Source organism: Crinia signifera, chromosome 6 (assembly GCF_055691185.1).
Source record: "Crinia signifera chromosome 6, ASM5569118v1, whole genome shotgun sequence".
NCBI classification, from domain to species: Eukaryota; Metazoa; Chordata; class Amphibia; order Anura; family Myobatrachidae; genus Crinia; species Crinia signifera.
In genome coordinates, this window is record NC_139222.1 from 128,093,850 (window position 1) to 128,113,160 (window position 19,311).

General features: G+C 43.3%; 1 protein-coding gene across 8 annotated transcripts in view; it reads right to left on the reverse strand.

Moving 5' to 3' along the window:
* The window catches only part of SRCIN1 (SRC kinase signaling inhibitor 1), a 375,505-nt gene that overhangs the window by 121,725 nt on the left and 234,469 nt on the right, over positions 1 to 19,311 (reverse strand). For 7 of the 8 annotated variants that reach the window (XR_014444468.1, XM_083147128.1, XM_083147130.1 and 4 more), the window contains exon 4: positions 17,683 to 17,706. The exons of the other annotated variant lie outside the window; for it this stretch is intronic. Coding sequence is in view for 6 of the 7 variants with exons in the window: in XM_083147128.1 (XP_083003254.1) it covers positions 17,683 to 17,706 (24 nt within the window). In the remaining variant the exon portion in view is untranslated. The remainder of the gene's footprint in view (positions 1 to 17,682; positions 17,707 to 19,311) is intronic. 8 annotated transcript variants of the gene reach the window in all.

Here is a 19,311-nt window from a genome sequence, read left to right on the forward strand (position 1 = left end):
TGTGATTTATGTATATTTTTGTATATATTATGTGTTTATAAAAAAAAAAATCATATTTCAATTGAACTGAGACTTGTGTTATTATTGAAAAGGGGGACCTATATTACATTTAATTTTTAACTTTTATCAAAGGTATAATTGCTAATGCTGTGACGGCTTTCCAATTGTTTTCTTTTATTTCTTACAAGCTGGTTTGCTTGTTATCATATGCGGCTTTCCTTGGCTATTACCTGTTTTATTCAATATAGCACCAGAGGTATGGTGTGACTCACTACCTCCCTCCCTTTTTTATACACTAAAATAGGTCACATTCCTCTTATTAGAATTTGATCATAACTAAAAAACAAATTTGATCATTGCACAAAGCCAAAATGTCTCCGGGAGGGCTGCTGCGCATGCACAGTCATGTGTAGCTTCTCCAACAGTCCTTTGCAGGGAGGACCGTGGGAGGAGGCACATGCCCAGCAGCCCCCCATTGACACTCCCTTTAACTTCGGTGATCCAGTCTGGAGACCGCACCACTGCCATGCCAGAAGGGGGAGGCCTGGCTCTGTGTTCCTGCTTCGCATCTGCGGACACGGGGGAAAAGGGGAGCGGCTGCCTGGAACTCGCTGCTGGAGGGGAAACCATCAAGTCAGACAGAAGGAACAGATTGATCGCCATCAGCCTGGTGGAGTTCCATGACCTGGTAGGGTCAGCATGCCATGTATAGGTAGGCATCATTGACTCTGGCACCTGTATCCTAACCCAGTACACAGACACACACACACCCATTCTCACTCATATGGGTGTCATACTCATTGTCATGGGTTTGTAATGCTTGTAGCCAGTGGTAATGCTCGTTGACAAGGGTGTGTTATTGTTAAACATTTTTAAAAATCCAATGTTTATTCTTACAGTACAATTTTACATTTCTGAGTTCAAAAAATAAATTGAAAAAAAGCAATGAAATTCCATAGACAAAAAACCTTACGGTTTCACATGTCCCATTAAGGCTTCTTACACATGATCTGGCATTTCTGAAACCTGTTGTAACTCTTCCACTTAAACGCCAAAAAGCAATGAAATTCCGATCATTAAGGCTGACGCCTTAATGGACGTGTTCCTTGCGCAATACAGATATGGTACGCCATCACAGCCTGTGGGTAAGTGCAGATTCAGCACTCTCACAGAGTGAGATTGCTGTCACTCACACAATGGTGGAGCTGCTAATTCACAGATTTGTGTGCTCATTGGAATACACACATGCAGTCTATGCAACTGAAGGTCTGAGCAGTTATGTGGCGCACTCATCCTAATAAGTACCTGCAATCATCTAAAACTGTCTAGCCCACTGGATTACTATAGTGTTCATTCTAGCACCCGCCATCTTTGAAAACCCATGCAGTTCCTCTTCCCTGCCTGGGGTGTAGCTGTCTGCTGTAGTGCTTCTAGCACAGTGTGATCTGTACATCAGCACTGCAAACCAGACCTGTGCTAGAAACACTACAGCAGACAGCAACACCCCAGACAGGGTAGATGAACTGCATGGGTTTTCAAAGATACCAGGTGCTAGAATAAACACTATTACTAGAACTATCCCACTGAGGGTCCAACATCTTTCACACTCACTACATATATCCATTTAATTTAGTATTCACATACAGTTACCATAAACATCTTTCATAATTGCAAAAACTATAATACTCCCAACTACTATGCATCAACACTTTCCTCTTCTATACGCCTTCATGCTGCTCTGTCTTCTTCAATCCCTACTGCTGTGTGTACTCCCTCATCCGCACCAATGTGTCTTTCCCCATCTGCACTGCCCTGTCTTTCCACACAGATGCCGCTGTTTACTTCTACCTGTGCCACTGGTTCCACACTATTAGTGATACTCTGTCTCCCCCTCCATCCATGCTGCTCTGCCTGTCTCATCCATGACACAGTTTACTTCCATCTGTACTGCTGTCTCCCCTCTCCATCTGTACTGCTCTGTTTTCCCTTTATCCCCTTTGCTCCGAACCCCCATCAGTGCTGTCTTTCCTCCAACTGCTCCTCTGTTTCCCACCCAATCGCATCACTCTGCCTTACCTTCCCCAATCTGTGCCACTGTTTTCCACCCATCTGCTTCGTTAGTCCCCCATCAGTGCTGCTTCCCCATGATCTACACATTTCTATTTGTCCCCATCCACATGACACTGTCTCCTCCCCTAATCAACACCACTTTTACCCCATCCGCTCAGCTCTCTTTTGCTCAGACCTTCAGTTGCATAGACTGCATGTGTGTATTCCAATGAGCACACAAATCTGTGAATTAGCAGCTCCACCATTGTGTGAGTGACAGCAATCTCACTCTGTGAGAGTGCTGAATCTGCACTTACCCACAGGCTGTGATGGCGTACCATATCTGTATTGCGCAAGGAACACGTCCATTAAGGCGTCAGCCTTAATGATCGGAATTTCATTGCTTTTTGGCGTTTAAGTGGAAGAGTTACAACAGGTTTCAGAAATGCCAGATCATGTGTAAGAAGCCTTAATGGGACATGTGAAACCGTAAGGTTTTTTGTCTATGGAATATATATATATTTCAGTTCATTATCATGTTTTTTTTTACTTTTTATGCAGCTCATGCTGCTGCTGCGGCTGGCAGGGGTGGGGGGAGGGGGTGCGCGCTGCGTGCGCTCCTGCCGCTGCCGCCGCCGGGTGAGCCTGCTGCCGGGCCGGGTGAGTGCCGGGTGGGTGGGAGGGGGGTGCTGCTCATCGGTGGTGATCGGTGCTGTACTTAACAGCACCGATCACCACCGATCCCTGTGTTACCGAGCGGCTTAGCCGCCGGTAACACAGGAAACGCTGTGAATGGCTGTTCAGATTTGAACAGCCAATCACAGCGATCGCCGACCGGGGGGGGCACCCCTGCCCCCCCTGGGCGGCGAGGGGGGATGTCTGCTGTCAGGGACAGCAGACATCTCCTAACTGTCACCGCGTCTATAGACGCAGTGACAGTTTAAAGCCATGACGTACATGTACGTCAAATGTCGGGAAGTACTTCCCGACCATGACGTACATGTACGTCAAATGTCGGGAAGGGGTTAAGGAATATAATGGCTGAGGTTTCTTCTTGGAGTAACCAGCAAAGAAGCAAAACTAGACTTGATTTCCTTTCACAAATACATATTTTGAAACTTTATTATTCCTCTGCAGAGGGCTCATGAATAGAGCTGATAAAATGCCACTTGGGTAATTGTGAATGGAAGTAATTTGGATTTATTCTCTGGCAGTATACTGGGAAACGAAAGCGCAGACTTGTATGCTGGAGCCGTTAAACTGACTAGATATTAAGCAACACCTCCCAAATTTACCATATGCGTGTGCCTCAATAAACAATTTCTCACACCATACAGGGAAAAAGTGGATATGTTAACTGGATACTATCCATCACACCAGTAACAGCATATATTAACTGCATAGGATGAGCCCAGCTACAATTATCAAAATGCAAATACAAATCATTAAGCCTGACACAATCCATCACATGTACAGCAATCCAGATGCAAGACTCCGGAAACAAGAAACTAAATGAAGGCATGATTAATTGTACAACAACAAACTACTAGTGCAGAACAGTGATTGGGAGGATATGACAGGAATGTATTTAGTGTATTTAGTACAGCCCTAACTATGAGGTTTTATTAACCCCTGCAATGATTTGTGTGAGAAATGTGTCTTCACAAGAAAGCAAATCAATGGGGATCAATGCAATGAAGAAAGAGGGCGGAGTCCTCTCTGGTTAAAGTGGACCTTGCAGCTCCTAATTGTGGAAGAAGCCATTTTGAAAGAAAGAGTGCTACCTACAAAATCTGCAGAAACTAGTGAGATTGCTGAAGCATAATAGGTTTCTTTTTTTTTTTTACTAAAAGAGGATAAATAGATCACCCCACAAAATGGCTGCCTTCTCTATTGCAGGTTGTGAGTTAATATACATATTCGTGTTAATTCTAGCACCCGTTATCTTTGAAAACCCATGCAGTTCCTCTTCCCTGCCTGGGGTGTCGCCATCTGCTGTGGTGTTTCTAGCACAGGTCTGGTTTTTATATCAGTGCTGATAGACAGACCACACTGTGCTAGAAGCACTACAGCAGACAGCGACACCCCAGGCAGGGAAGAGGAACTGCATGGGTTTTCAAAGATAGCGGGTGCTAGAATTATATATATATATATATATATATATATCTGTAGAAGATATAAGAACAGAGGGGCGCTCCATAGTGCGTAAAACAGTTTATTTACATAAAAGCACACAGCATAAAAGATAACCAGCCAATAGGTGCTCGTACCAAAGTAATCATCAGTGTGGGCTGGATACCACAGGGTTCAAATATTAACCAAGCCAGGCAAATCTCCAACCTTTATCCGGGGCAACCGTCAGGAACTCACAGCCCACGCTGCTCTCCCCTCCAGGGGTTACACAGCGTGCCGGGAACCTCGTACGGGAACAGATGGGAGAAGGACAGCCTGGACAGCATACAACATGCAGCGAGCGTCTCCGTAGCCACGCCCCAACGCGTTTCGTGGAACACTTCGTCAGAGGGCGTGGTCTACGGACGCTCGCTGTCAGAATAAGACGGACATAAGACGGACATGGTGTCCAATGATCTTGCTGCATTTTTTACAGACAGACCTATCGGCGAATCGGAGCTTGCGCTCCGTTCGTCCCTCCCACCGGTCATCTGCAGCCAGTGGAATTGGAGGGATTGTTACACTCCCCTGGTTTAGCCAATCATATTAGTGGCCATTCATTCTGGGCTGCATAACGTCTCACTTACGTGCAGCCAAAGCAACAACCGCTTCATGCACTGATGGATGGAAAGAACTACCAATCACATCACGTGCTGAGCGGCTTGTACTTTCTACACCAGAGCCATTATTTCATTTCATTGGGTGTAAGTGATCTCCGTGTGGCCAATGGCGCCAGCCCATACACTGATGGACGGAGAAAGCTGTCAGTCCTATCACAGACTAGACGGCATACATATAAAAATCATTATATCTCATATGAGCTACCTTTTCTAGCAAAGAATACTTTTAAAAGGCATTTTACAAAACAACAACTATACCAAAACAAATAAAATACAAATAAATAAGATAATGCACTAATGCATAAAAAAATCCATAAAAAATTCATAAAAAATTCATTACATCAAAAATGTACACATACATACACTTCTGTCCCGCACAATATATACCATGATTACAGTCTAATTTACAGACTCATGATTAAAAGTGACATCATAAAGATGCATAAAAATACATATTAATAACAGCATACCACCATATCAAGTAATTTTAAAAATATTTTGAAATTATCTTAAAATTATTTTAGGAAGGGTGTGATTTCATACCCTTCATTCATCCCAATAGGGGTCAGGGTATTGAGGGTGAGAATCCAGAATGATTCCCTCTTTATCAAGTCCTGGTCTCTATCTCCTCCCCTTTTGTTTGGGTATACAATTTCGATCCCTTTTATCTTTAGACTTGAGGGATCCCCATTGTGAAATTGCTTAAAATGCCGTGGTACACTGTGATTTAAGACACCATTCTTTATGTTTCTTATGTGTTCCAGGGCGCGGATTTTTAAATTTCGTTTAGTTTTGCCTATATACGATTTTCCACACCCGCATGTCAGCAAATAGACCACGAAAACTGAATTACAATTTATAAATTGCTTTATACACATGTTGTCCTTTATTTTATTACCTCTATCAATATGGGGGCAGACTTTGCATCGTCCGCAGGGATAACACCCTTTGATATCCAACATGTTCCTAGAAGTAGCCATATCGCTGGATTGTGTCAGTTGGCTTCTGGCTACCATTGTACATTTTTGATGTAATGAATTTTTTATGGATTTTTTATGCATTAGTGCATTATCTTATTTATTTGTATTTTATTTGTTTTGGTATAGTTGTTGTTTTGTAAAATGCCTTTTAAAAGTATTCTTTGCTAGAAAAGGTAGCTCATATGAGATATAATGATTTTTATATGTATGCCGTCTAGTCTGTGATAGGACTGACAGCTTTCTCCGTCCATCAGTGTATGGGCTGGCGCCATTGGCCACACGGAGATCACTTACACCCAATGAAATGAAATAATGGCTCTGGTGTAGAAAGTACAAGCCGCTCAGCACGTGATGTGATTGGTAGTTCTTTCCATCCATCAGTGCATGAAGCGGTTGTTGCTTTGGCTGCACGTAAGTGAGACGTTATGCAGCCCAGAATGAATGGCCACTAATATGATTGGCTAAACCAGGGGAGTGTAACAATCCCTCCAATACCACTGGCTGCAGATGACCGGTGGGAGTGACGAACGGAGCGCAAGCTCCGATTCGCCGATAGGTCTGTCTGTAAAAAATGCAGCAAGATCATTGGACACCATGTCCGTCTTATTCTGACAGCGAGCGTCCGTAGACCACGCCCTCTGACGAAGTGTTCCACGAAACGCGTTGGGGCGTGGCTACGGAGACGCTCGCTGCATGTTGTATGCTGTCCAGGCTGTCCTTCCCCCATCTGTTCCCGTACGAGGTTCCCGGCACGCTGTGTAACCCCTGGAGGGGAGAGCAGCGTGGGCTGTGAGTTCCTGACGGTTGCCCCGGATAAAGGTTGGAGATTTGCCTGGCTTGGTTAATATTTGAACCCTGTGGTATCCAGCCCACACTGATGATTACTTTGGTACGAGCACCTATTGGCTGGTTATCTTTTATGCTGTGTGCTTTTATGTAAATAAACTGTTTTACGCACTATGGAGCGCCCCTCTGTTCTTATATCTTCTACAGACATCCATTATTCCTGAGGATCCCAGGAATCTTATATGAGGGAGCTGCAGTCCAAATAAATTGGGACTTTGTGCTACATTGGCCTATGGTATAGGCTTATTTTTGCTGGACTGAGAACACTTGACCTAGCGCTATATATCCCCCTTGCCAGAGGGCACCCACGGCAGCTGACACACACGGTATATATATATATATATATATATATATATATATATATATATATATATATATATATATATATATATATATATATATATATACATACATATACATACATATACATACACATACACACACACACACACAATATCCTGGGATGGCACTCCAAAGTTGGGAAATATATTAGAATAACCGGTGCCCGCCTGTGTTCAGAGCAGTGCTGAACTGCTCCTGTATGCAATTGGGGAGGGGTGACGGCGGCACTCGAAATAAGTAGACACACAGCCAGGTATAAGATACCTAAGGTATCTTATACCTGGCTGTGTGTCTACTTATTTCGAGTGCCGCCGTCACCCCTCCCCAATTATATATATATATATATATATATATATATATATATATATATATATATATATATATATATTATATATAGCTATACAGCGGAATTAAACATTACCTGCTTGATGGGTGTAGGGAGCTATTATCCTCTTTATACTGTCCAAAAAAATAAAATAAAAAAAGTATTTCAATATATTCTCTCCTTTCTTTTATGACTAAGAAAATCTATAAAGAATAGTATGTTTCCTACAATATCAGTCAGTACTGTAAGCAACAAAACGGTAAAGCGGTCAGCATATGCTCACAATTTAACCATTACTGTACTGCATTAGAGGAATACAAACTGGGAACAACTCCAGAAAACCTCCTAAATAGCAGTGATTATGTCCTGATTAAACATCTGCCAGTGGTATAATTCTGAATGAATCAGTAGTGAGACAAAATACACTGTAAGTACTTCTAATACTCCAGCCTCTTAAAGTACAATTTGCCCTTTCCAAACAAAGAAAAACAAAACACTTTCACAGTGCAGCAGTACATTGCTAGGAAGTGAAGACCACAATCTGAGCAAATCGCACAATCACTTGTTTGCAAGAAAATGTAAGCCTTGTCAAAATTGCCATGTAGCAGTTCGTTCTTATTGCCTTGGAGTGAAACAGGCATGCCAAGGCACATAGTAACAGCCGAGTGAACCTGGTATATCCTTTTATTCAGCGGGTACCGGACTGAACATATTGTCTAAGCATTCTGTGTAAGCCCCCGATGGTAGAAAGACTCGCTGGGTGAGGAAAGCAGCCAATCATTAAGAAGCCACCAAAGACTGAGCTTGCAGCTACAAGTTGCTTACTGTCACTGCCATCGCAAGAGAATAGTCATTCATTTGGAAGAGAGGGTGCAAATAAAGGGCACTGCCATGAAGAAGGCAGTGCCTACATGGAGAGAGAAGAGAACACACAGGGTAGAAACAGTTGGATCGATCGTGATCCAACAAGATAAATCGGCTGAAGAGGCCATAAGAGACCGTGCCAATGGCTGAATAGGCCATAAGACTATGTTAATCAGGTTCCTGTTAACAAAAGAGACCGTGTGGAAGGTGAAAGGTCTAACACTATCCCCCCCCCTCCCCGCACCACCACCACCACCAAACACACACAAAATCTCCATTCCCGCATAGATCATGTAAGTGGATCTTTGTTACCTAGAGACAACTACTAGGTTTCCAGGATAGTCCCCTTAGGGGCAAGTGGCAATTAATGCCCCAAGGTGTTCTCTAGCCTTCCAGGCCTGTAGCTACCTACCTCAATTGCACCACTAACACCATTGTCTTTAACGGTGCCCATGCATGTTACTATATAATATATTGTATACAATAATTGTATGTGCTGCACATACTTTTTGTATTAGAGGTCATCTCATCGCAAAACCGAGATGCAATGACATGTGATATTGTATACAATAATTGTAACGTGTATGGGCACCTTTAGAAACAGACCTAAGACGTGTATTTGCTCTGCTTGTGCCTGTGTAGTTTGTGCTACTGTTGTTGGGTCCTACTTGCACTAATTATTTTTGGGAATTAAATACAGGCAGAGACCTGCCTCGCTATTTCTTTCTTTTTCTGTCTCCCGATTGCATCTTTGTGAACAAACCACTTATTTTTCTTTTCTTTTTTTCTTTACCAGAACGGTTTATGGCATTGACTTTGGACTGTAATACTAGTTTGCATTATGGGACTGTGCTCCAGTCTGAAGATTCAATATTAAACATCTCAGATGACCCCATTATATAGTGTGTCCAAACACTGTTCTCCGCACACCCTAAAGATACATCTCCAGCCAATTGCCAGAGTTCTCTTGGATAGCTTTGGCAGTTCTACATGTATAAACCATCTAGTGCAGACAGGCCAGGTTTCATACAGACTTCCAGTGCAAGAATTTCCTGGTATGTGTTGCTATAGTCTCCTATAATTATTCATCAATTCCTGCTAATAAGCGTTTACTAGAAAAGGTTAAATCCTTTGATATGTAAAGTTCTACGGGAAAGGAATTTGCAATTTATTATTGAACACTCATTCAAGCCTACATTTCCGGTCAATTTTATTAGTGGGGGCAATTACGACCTACTTACCCTTATTCCCCAGCAAGACTTAATCCAGCGTTGCCCCTGTATACGCTAAATATGTACACATAGGGGTATTACATTAGCTTAATTAAATTTTACAGACAATAAAAATGGCAATTATCCTGATTTTAGCCTGATGGTCATTATAAGGCCATCAATTATAGCCCGTTTTTATGGGCTGAAAAATTACCCATTTTCAGTTGATAACACATGAGGTTCTGCAATGAGGGGTGATTATCTGGGACGATGCTTCATGTACCTGAGGCACGCCAGGCATAATCCCTGATAAGTGCTCGCTATCAGGGCTGATTTACCATGGCTAATTGACTACCCCCTCATACAGTCACACACACACACATATATATACCATCACATACACAGACAATATTAGTGTCACCCTAGTTTCTTTCCTTACAGGCTAGAGAGTAGTCATCCCTTTGGATACACTGACTTCAGCAGCTCTTCTTTCCCATAATGAATGCACTGGCTATACAATGTTGTGTAACCCTGGCCCCCTGGTCAGCCTCCACCCTTCCGCTCCTTTTTCAATTTCTCCTGCTGCAATGCAGTCCTGTTTTGCAGTTGTAATTCAATTTTGGGGCCTCCTGGTAGTCCAGGGCCACATTTCCCTGTGCCATCCCTTAATCCAGTCCTCAGTGTAGAGAGCTACTTATGTGATGCATCACATTATTAGGACGAGGGTAGGATACAGGACTTTGCTCTACTCATCCTCTACTCATCCAGGAAAACTTGCTGAAAATCTGGAGTCTCTCAGACATTCCAGGAGAGTAGGAAAGATTGTATTTATGTAATCAAAGAGCATTTACAGAGTGCATTAATTATATTGTATTAAGTAGCATTAAGATGTATTAAGTAGCATTAAAATGTATACATTTTATAAATGAGAATCTGTCTGTTCTAATCAACCAATTGCAATACATTTTTCACCTTTGTGTAGGTTATTTTCCCAGGCAGGTTTTATGTATCATTAGGGGGCTGTGGCTAAGCTCTGTGGGTTGGGGTCTCGTACACTGCTTTTATGCAAGTCCACAACGACAGGTGTACATGCCTTAATAGAGATCAATCAGAACATTGCGGTAAGTGTGTACCATGATAAACGGATTCCTCTTTGCCTCGAGGACCCGGGTCAGCGTCGGTGTAAAAGGGGGAAAAAACAAAAACACTGGTCAATTACCCCGTGAATCCTAACCTGGTCCTGACCAGGGTGGAACACAGGGAGGACCTGGGTGGGCGGCAGTGTAAACATCCGACCTGGCTCCCGTTTCCAGCAATGGGAGAGCCTAATCTCCTGACCACAGTGTCTCGCGGTCATTATGGCGGTTGGGCATTAAGCTCACACAACCTTTGTTGCTGTCTGAAGTACTGTGCAGACAGCAGTGGAGGTGAATGGATGCCTGTGTGTGGCATCCATTCACCACATGGAGGGGGGGAGCTAGCGGTGCGATTGGCAGTCCCAACACTTGAAGATGATGTAATCTCCAAGCGCCACCCGTTTAAACTGACAGATAATGAAAGTATCAATAATCATACTTTAAAATATTTTATTTTTTTAAAGGTACAAAGCAACACTAATGATCTAATAGTATAAGTTATGTTTACTGTAACACAATATAAAAATCTGAAATGCAATAAAGTTTTCTGCTCAGGTCATACTGTATATGTTTTACTATAAAATCAGTGAATGCCAGGTGATACAGTGAAGAAATCGGATATTGTATATGGAATAAGGAGTTGCCAGTCTGTCAATTGCTTCCTGAGCTCTGTCACCTGACTGCACAAAACCACAATTAGTTGATTAACAGAAGGTTAAAACCCAGGGAATTACACAATACTGAGGAAGGGCAGCTTAAACCAGAAGCAAAAGAACTGAAACCATGGGCGGTATGGAAATAGGATCAGGTGTTTATCTTGTTACATCGCATAGAGGGCTCTTTAATCCTTGATATATATCATGACCAAAAAACACTAAAAAAATCTATTATGAATAAAACAAACCTTAATCCTCTGTAATAAATGAAGAAATAACGGATAGCCGGTAAACACCTGTAAAATGCAAAGTGAAAGAGGAGATCTGGTACAAAGACTGAAAAGAGCCCATGATAAATCGCAGATCTGTCAGAGTGCAAAAACTGCAATGAATGAAAAATAAGAGCTTGGTCCCACAGAGTTAGCCTAATGAAATTGTTCTGACGGAGATTAGTAACAGTACATTGAACATTATAAGGTCATTGGCACAGACGAGAGAGACAGCCAGCTAAATTAGAGAGACTGCTTGTTTCCTAGCAGGCACGACTGCCTTGCATCAAACAGACACCATGCAAAGACAGACTTTGGACTTGTACACATAGACCTTACAAAAAGGCAATGAGTATTATACACAGTAAGAGCTCCCATGGGACTTCATTATAACGCACATTAATACTGCAAAACCCCTGTGAAATTGATGAAAACATTGACTTACCTTTATATCCTACAGTACTAATATCCAAGACCATTTACTAGGTGTTTGTGTGAAAGGTGCTTTCACATTTTAGGGTCTTCCAATTAGAGGCAAAGGGTGCAATGTGTCGATGCAGCAGCATCTTAACGCTGGCATCGGCTCCAGATGTCGCACCCTCTGCAAGTAGAAATCTGCCCGATTTTGAACAAAAAGTGTTAGGAGCCCTATGTGACAGCGATAACTTGTGTCGTCGCGATGACTCACACCAGCGTGATCATGGTATGCAATTACTAAGATAGACCCCTTTGATTTTAAGGCCTCAAACGTCAAGACCTTGCAGTGGCTGTAGAGAGAATACAGTTGAGTTTAGACAGTACAAGCCGTGGACATTTTCCCATCATATTCTGGGACACAGGACTGTAATACTATGGCAGGTGCGACACTTCAATAGTGAATAAAGCACTTTTATTTACATATTGTATTTGGTTTTCTAATACAATGAACAGTCATTTGTTCTAAAAAATAAAGCACAATAACATAAGAAATGGTCCGGAAGGAAACTCCTGTAATAACATAAAAACACTAAACTAACCGGCTATTGTATTACAACACAATCTAAATTGCCTAGCGCCCCATAGAAGTGCACAGGAATCTTGCAATACTGTGAGCACTGTAAATGGGCAGTACAATGGCAAAACACACATGGTGGCTATGCCAGGAGCATATTGTGAGGAACTGAATTCCAACCAAAGTATTATTTTTAGGTGTTTTCAGATCATACAACAAAAATTCCATTACTATTCACCTTATAAGATTTTTAATACATTCTACTATATGATCCACTTCACATACCTCTAACAGGACAACTTCCCAATTAATTAAAACATTTGTAAAAGTTCCACAGAAGCGCCAGTTCAAAAAAGTTGGAAGTAAAACCCAATCCCAAAAGATTACTTACCTTAAACACCTGGCACTCACTCATTTTATGTGCCTAGACAACTCATGATCAATACCTCTGGCAAATGCTGTAAAGGTCCATACACACTAGACTACAGGTCCCGTGGCCTATATAAGTAACAATATCAACCAGCAGTGCATCCAAACTGAATGATATCGGCTGCCGATATCGTTCAGTGACGTCGCCGGGTCCCGTTAATATGAAGGTCATTTGGTTATATTGTCAAATTGACCTGTATGTTCAGTAGATATCAATCATTGTTAACAATGTACGGGAGCATGCATTGCTAACAAAAGCAACAGACAAAACCAGAGTTGGTGTCCGCCAATCATGAAATATGTGGGCAAACATAACTAAATCTGGTTCCTCACTACATAATAGATCCTAAGAGACTAATGCTAGTATAGGACTTGCAGTGAAATGGGGTCCCTTGGCAATGGGCTACAAGCTTAAATGCATTGATCAATTCATGAACTATAACCCCATTATTTATTTGATTTTTTGTATATTAAGAAGAGTTAGTTCATTAGGGTGAGGGTTGAGCCCTGTGTAAATATAAGGTACTTGTGTAGTTTCACGGCGGCAGTTATGTAGTCAGCATAGCGTCCCTGTCAGAATCAGCGTAGTGTTCCCGCGGCTAGTGTAGTCAAGCGTCCCTCTCAGTATCAGCGTAGTGTTCCCGCCCATTCGCAGCTAGCCAGAGCTTACTTAGTTAGCGTAGTCAGTCAGGCGTCCCTGTCAGTATCAGCGTCATGTTCCCACCCGTTCACGGCTAGCCGGAGCTTATGTAGTTAGCGTAGGTCAGTGTAACACAGTTAGAGTAGTTAGTCAGCGCTTATTACATTGTGTGGGAACCATTTACCATTTTAACCTACTTGAGGCATTTACTAGTATGTAACATGGAGCACTGGCAAATGGGATGCGGTCATTTGGTCTACTGCATTATGGTCGACAGTCATTAGGTCGAATCCATTAGGTCGACATGCTAAAAGGTCGACATGACTCTAGGTCGACATGGGAAAAGGTCGACATGATTCTAGTTCGAAAGGTCATTAGTTCGACAGGTCATTAGTTCGACAAGGTCATTAGTTCGACATTGTCTATGTCGACATTCACAAGGTCGACATGGAGTTTTTCACTGTTTTTTGAGCCAACATGTGCCGACAGGCGGTATTTCATGCCCTACCATCCACTAGGGCGTGGTGGGAGAATAAAATAGTGTGCCGAGCGTAGCGAGGCACCGTGCCCGACGCATAGCGAGCGCAGCGAGCGATGCGAGGGGATGCAGTGCACTTTAAACTGTGTCCATGTCGACTGTGTTGACATTCAGGTAAAAAAACAGTGAAAAACCCCATGTCGACCTTGTGAATGTCGACATAGACAATGTCGAACTAATGACCTTGTCGAACTAATGACCTGTCGAACTAATGACCTTTCGACCTAGAATCATGTCGACCTTTTCCCATGTCGACCTAGAATCATGTCGACCTTTTCCCATGTCGACCTAATGACTTTCTACCATAATGCAATAGACCAAATGATCCCAACCCCTGGCAAATGCGTCCTTTATTGTGCACGAGACGCACTTGCGCACCGCACCCCCCCTTTGTGCACGTGATGCATGTGCTACCGAACCCCTAACCCTGTCTCCCTGAAGTGGGCATGGGCAGGGTTGCCGTACCCTGCTGTAAGAATTACTAGGACGCACAAGCATCTGAGACGCTTGTGGGTCTCAAACGGATGGTGCGCCTCTCCGCCGGCGCCCGCATGATCCCCTCTCCGCCGGCATCCGCCAGTGCAGGGGATCTGGCGGTTACCGGTGCTGTGTGACAGGCGCTCACTAGGCTTGCTGGGAACGCCGGGGACAGAGCTGCAGCTCGCGGGGACAGAACAGTGACTACGCTGCCTGATGGGGACATTGCGCTGACTACGCAGGGCTGCCGCGGGGACACTACACTGACTACGCCAGGCAGCCGTTGGGCTACGCTGACAACATAGCTTAGCCTACGCTGAAAACGTAGCATAGCCTGCCGCTGTGAAACTACACAAGTACCACATTTTATATTATATTTATTACAGTTGTGGGCACCACAATTTATTCCATCCTTATGCTGTGTACACACGGTACAATCCCGCATGAGATTTTGACTATATAGTCAAAATCCCATGCAGATCGCACAGGTTTTTTACCTTGCGATCCCGATGTGCGCTCCCGTGACAGCACAAATCGAAACCCAGATAGACAGAGCAGCAATGACTATATAGTGCAAATCTAATGTAGATAGCATGAATTGTATGTAAAATGTACAGAGTTAGCAAAGATTGTATAGCAGTCGAATCCTACGTCGAATAGCAGGGGAATCTCACCATGTGTACACACCATTACAGAATCACCAAGGACTCTGTTCCACTCTTATTATTTAAGTAAATGTTTACAGAGGTTAAGTTACAAGCTTGCTCGTGTAGTAACCAAGCTACCAACAGTTCCCAACAGACAAGAGATCCCTCTGCCTGACACACCTCCTCAGTCACATATACATCCTGACCTGTACCAGCTTTGCTCAGTACTCTCTTGTACACCAGCCAGGTCACAAAGGTTTTACCACCCATACATTAACACAGTTCCAACAGTCTTACTACCAAGTCACCGCGTTATTTCGCTGTCCGATAAAGAGTAGGTTTAATGGTTTTCCATGTATCTGCTCAGCATTAGGTAGTATGGCTCTCTTTAAACACAGTAAAGGCCATTTCTGTTATTGCAAAAATGAGCACCCATGATACATTTCTGTTTGTACACTTGCATGTATTTATTCACACATACACAGGTGCGTACATTCCAGTTTTGTGAACCTTGTAGGACAATTTCGCTGATGGGTGTCTTCTACATTTTCCCAGTGTGATGCGATTCACCATACCACTAACACTGCACTCTCTTTGGACCACCACCTGAGAACTCATTCTGTACATACATGCAGCTGCACAGCAGAAATACATCCTACAGAAAGTATAGAAGGACAACCGGATGCAGACATGAGTTTGAACAGATTTTGACTTACCAGTCAAGTGAAATAAAAAGGCCCCAAAATATAGAGAATACACCAGTAAAATACTTTTTCCTTAAAATTTAGTTTTTAGGTAAGTTGCAATTAATTTAAAATTCCCTTAGGCGCTGCCATTGTGAAATTCCAAGCACTTTCCATAAATATGGTGCCGCACTGCACAAAATGTACTAATTTAGGATTTGTATTATAGTATTTAAAATCAAGCGAGGCAATATTATGTAATGCACTCGGTATTTAGAGCTTTGTGCCTGTGCCAGATCCCTACTGGAACAGTGTGCCTGATTCAGACCTGATCGCTAGGCTGCAAATATTCAGGGCCCAGCGATCAAGTAAAAGCCACCCCACCAGCGTCGATCCTGGGCCCTGTGCAGGGCTGTGAACACATTCGCAGCCATGCACACAGGGGAGAACCATTCGAAATCACTCATCTTCAAATGGTTTTTCTCCTGTGCGTGATGGCTGTGGGGAGATGGAGGCCATTGCTGATGTCAGTGACCCTCCCAACAGCCGAGCAACGCCTGCGTTTTACGGGGCTCTCTTAGAGAACGCTGGGTTGCCACCCACAAAAGGCCATTGGCTGCCAATCTTCTTGTGAACAGCCAGCATTTGCTAACCCTCACGGCTGCGTTTGCAGGGGACCTCATACATGTTGTTCGATAATCACTCGTGCTGCGAATTCACAGTCCAGAGAAAGGGTCTGAATCAGGCCCAGAATCCCAATGAAAGAGGGATATGCTGTACATCAGGCATGTCCAAACTGCGGCCCTCTAGCTGTTGTGAAGCTACACATCCCAGCATGCCTTGCCATAGTTTTAGCATTCCCTAATAGCAAAACTGTGGCAAGGCATGATGGGACTTGTAGTTTCACAGCAGCTGGAGGGCCATAGTTTGAACATGCCTGCTGTACGTTATGGAGTTGGGAAGGAAACAGTAAAGCTGTGTACACACGGGGGGGGGGGGGGGGGGAATATATATCGCCGAGTGATATATCACTCAGGATCCCGTTTGCATCAGCGACCAGAGATGGTCACTGATGAAAAAGAAACTGCCAAAGGAGCCTGGCAGTGGAAATCAGCTTGTTGCAGGAGCATGTTCCTGCGACCAGCGATCACTACGGGGAAAAAACGGGAGCGCGCACCCGGCGATATATCGCCGGTGCACACTCCCATAGCAGGCAATATGGTCGCTCAGCGACCATATTGCCCGCGATATTAGCAAAATCGCCCCCGTGTGTACGCACCTTAACTGCTGCGTACTATTAACGCAGCAGTTAATAGTAACTAATAGTAAATAATACACTACACAATTATTTGACTTATACATTAATTTGATGCTTTAGCGCTGCTTTAACTTGTATAAGTCAATGTTGTAAATGTTAACATGGAGGAACTGGGCTTTTTGATTTACTTAATAAAAAAATAAAGAAAACAGCTAAAATTAGTAATAGGATGTCCTTAAATAAAATACATCTATAAATGTGCATATTAATATATACTGTATATATCAAACTAGTGTTTTGTACTGATGATTGCATTGAGCATATAGAATAAGGGAGGTTTGATGCTATGCAAATGGTAGAGTACACTGCATCATAAAACAGTATAACTGGTAAATCTCTATAAAGAGGAGCTGACAGATGTCTCTGGATCTGGATAGCAACATGGCAACAACAGCATATGCACATATCCACCAGCAGACAGGACACGGAAAACACACACATGGTGAGCAACGTGCATGCAACTCCAGGGGATTGAAGAGATATACTGACCTTAAAGCTCCAGTAGTTTGGTTGCTAATAAAAATAGCAAAAGAAAAACAATATTAACTTTTTCTACAGATGTGCTAGAGATATTAGCAGATTTTCAGTACCCACCTCTCTCAATTGGATGGTATAACGACTGCTCTAGATGTCTACTTGACTATGTATTACGGTTAATAATTATCTATTAAAATGTTGGCTTGGGTCCCTAGTAGATTTGCGCACATTGATGGATGTTCATAAATGCAGATAAATGCAGCTACAGTGAACACGGGCCTTTATACTAAATGCATACAGGAGAATACTGAAGATGCTCTACTTTATCACATCCATATTTTATGAAGAAACTTGACTGTTACTGGTACATGTAAGAACTTCAGCCTAAATGTTACCGGTATACATATGATGCTCAGAGTTTTATTGGTTTACCTATGCACTCAGTGTGTTACCATTATACACGTTGCTGAAAACATTACTGATCCACACATGCTGCTCGGTTATACTGGTACATATATGCTACTCAGTGCCATTACTTGAGAAGGGTCAATGGTTGGGTGCCGGACGGGGTCCCGACAGGCATTTGCCCGACGTCGTGATCCCGTCTGTCAAAACACCGACACCCGGGTTCCCGACGGCCACCTGCTATTTTCCCTCATGGGAGTCCATGACCCCCATAGAGGGAGAATAGAATAGGTGGCTCGTCTAGCGAGCCACCATGCCCACAGTGTGGCGAGCGCAGCGAACCCGCAAGGGGCTTTGTTGCGATCACCATGCTGTCTGGGTTCGGCCAGTCGGGATCCGAAGTTGGGCTAATGACTGTCGGGATCCCGACTGTCGGACCCCTGTACCACACCCCAATGGTTCCCATATGCTGCTCAGTGTTACTGGTGATCATATACTAAAAGCAGAAAGAGATAGCAGTATGGTGGACCCGGAATGCTAGTACTTAGCTATAAAGCATTGTGACAGTCTTTGTTTTACAACTTTAAGGGCCAGACTCTGTTGCCCGTTGTGCTGACTTTGGTCTTGAAGCTCCTAGGTTAAGCACTTAGAGCCATACAGTTGCAGCCCACAGCAAGTATACAGGCAGCAATCCATTTCTCACCCATTTCTATTTACATCCTCCAGAGGTGGGAACAGAAATCCGCCTTAATCAGGGCTTTATACCTTTACTGTGGCCGCTGCAAGCATGCATGTTAGCTGCAGGCTTACCGCACAAGAAAGTGAGCATGTAATGAATTGCTCTTGGAGATAAAGGCAGGAGCTATTGAATACCATCATGTTTAATCTTCTAAAGGCAACACGGTTGCAATGCTGCACATTGCAGTACTAGCGTGTTTAGTTCAGAACACAGATACCATCCTTCTGCCCAAGGGCGTAACTACCATTGGTGCAAGGGGTGCAGCTGCTATGGGCCCAGAGCTGCAGGGGCCCCATCTTTGCTGTTTAAGTAATATGTTTTATATATATTTATCACCATCATTTGCTAAATAGGGGGCCCTTACAAACTTTTGCAATGGGGCCTGTGAATATCTAGTTACGCCTCCGCTTCTGCCTGTCAGCATTATGTCGATCAGCCACTAGTACAGATACATTGCTCAGTATTATAAGCGGATATTCCAAACGTTATCATTTCGC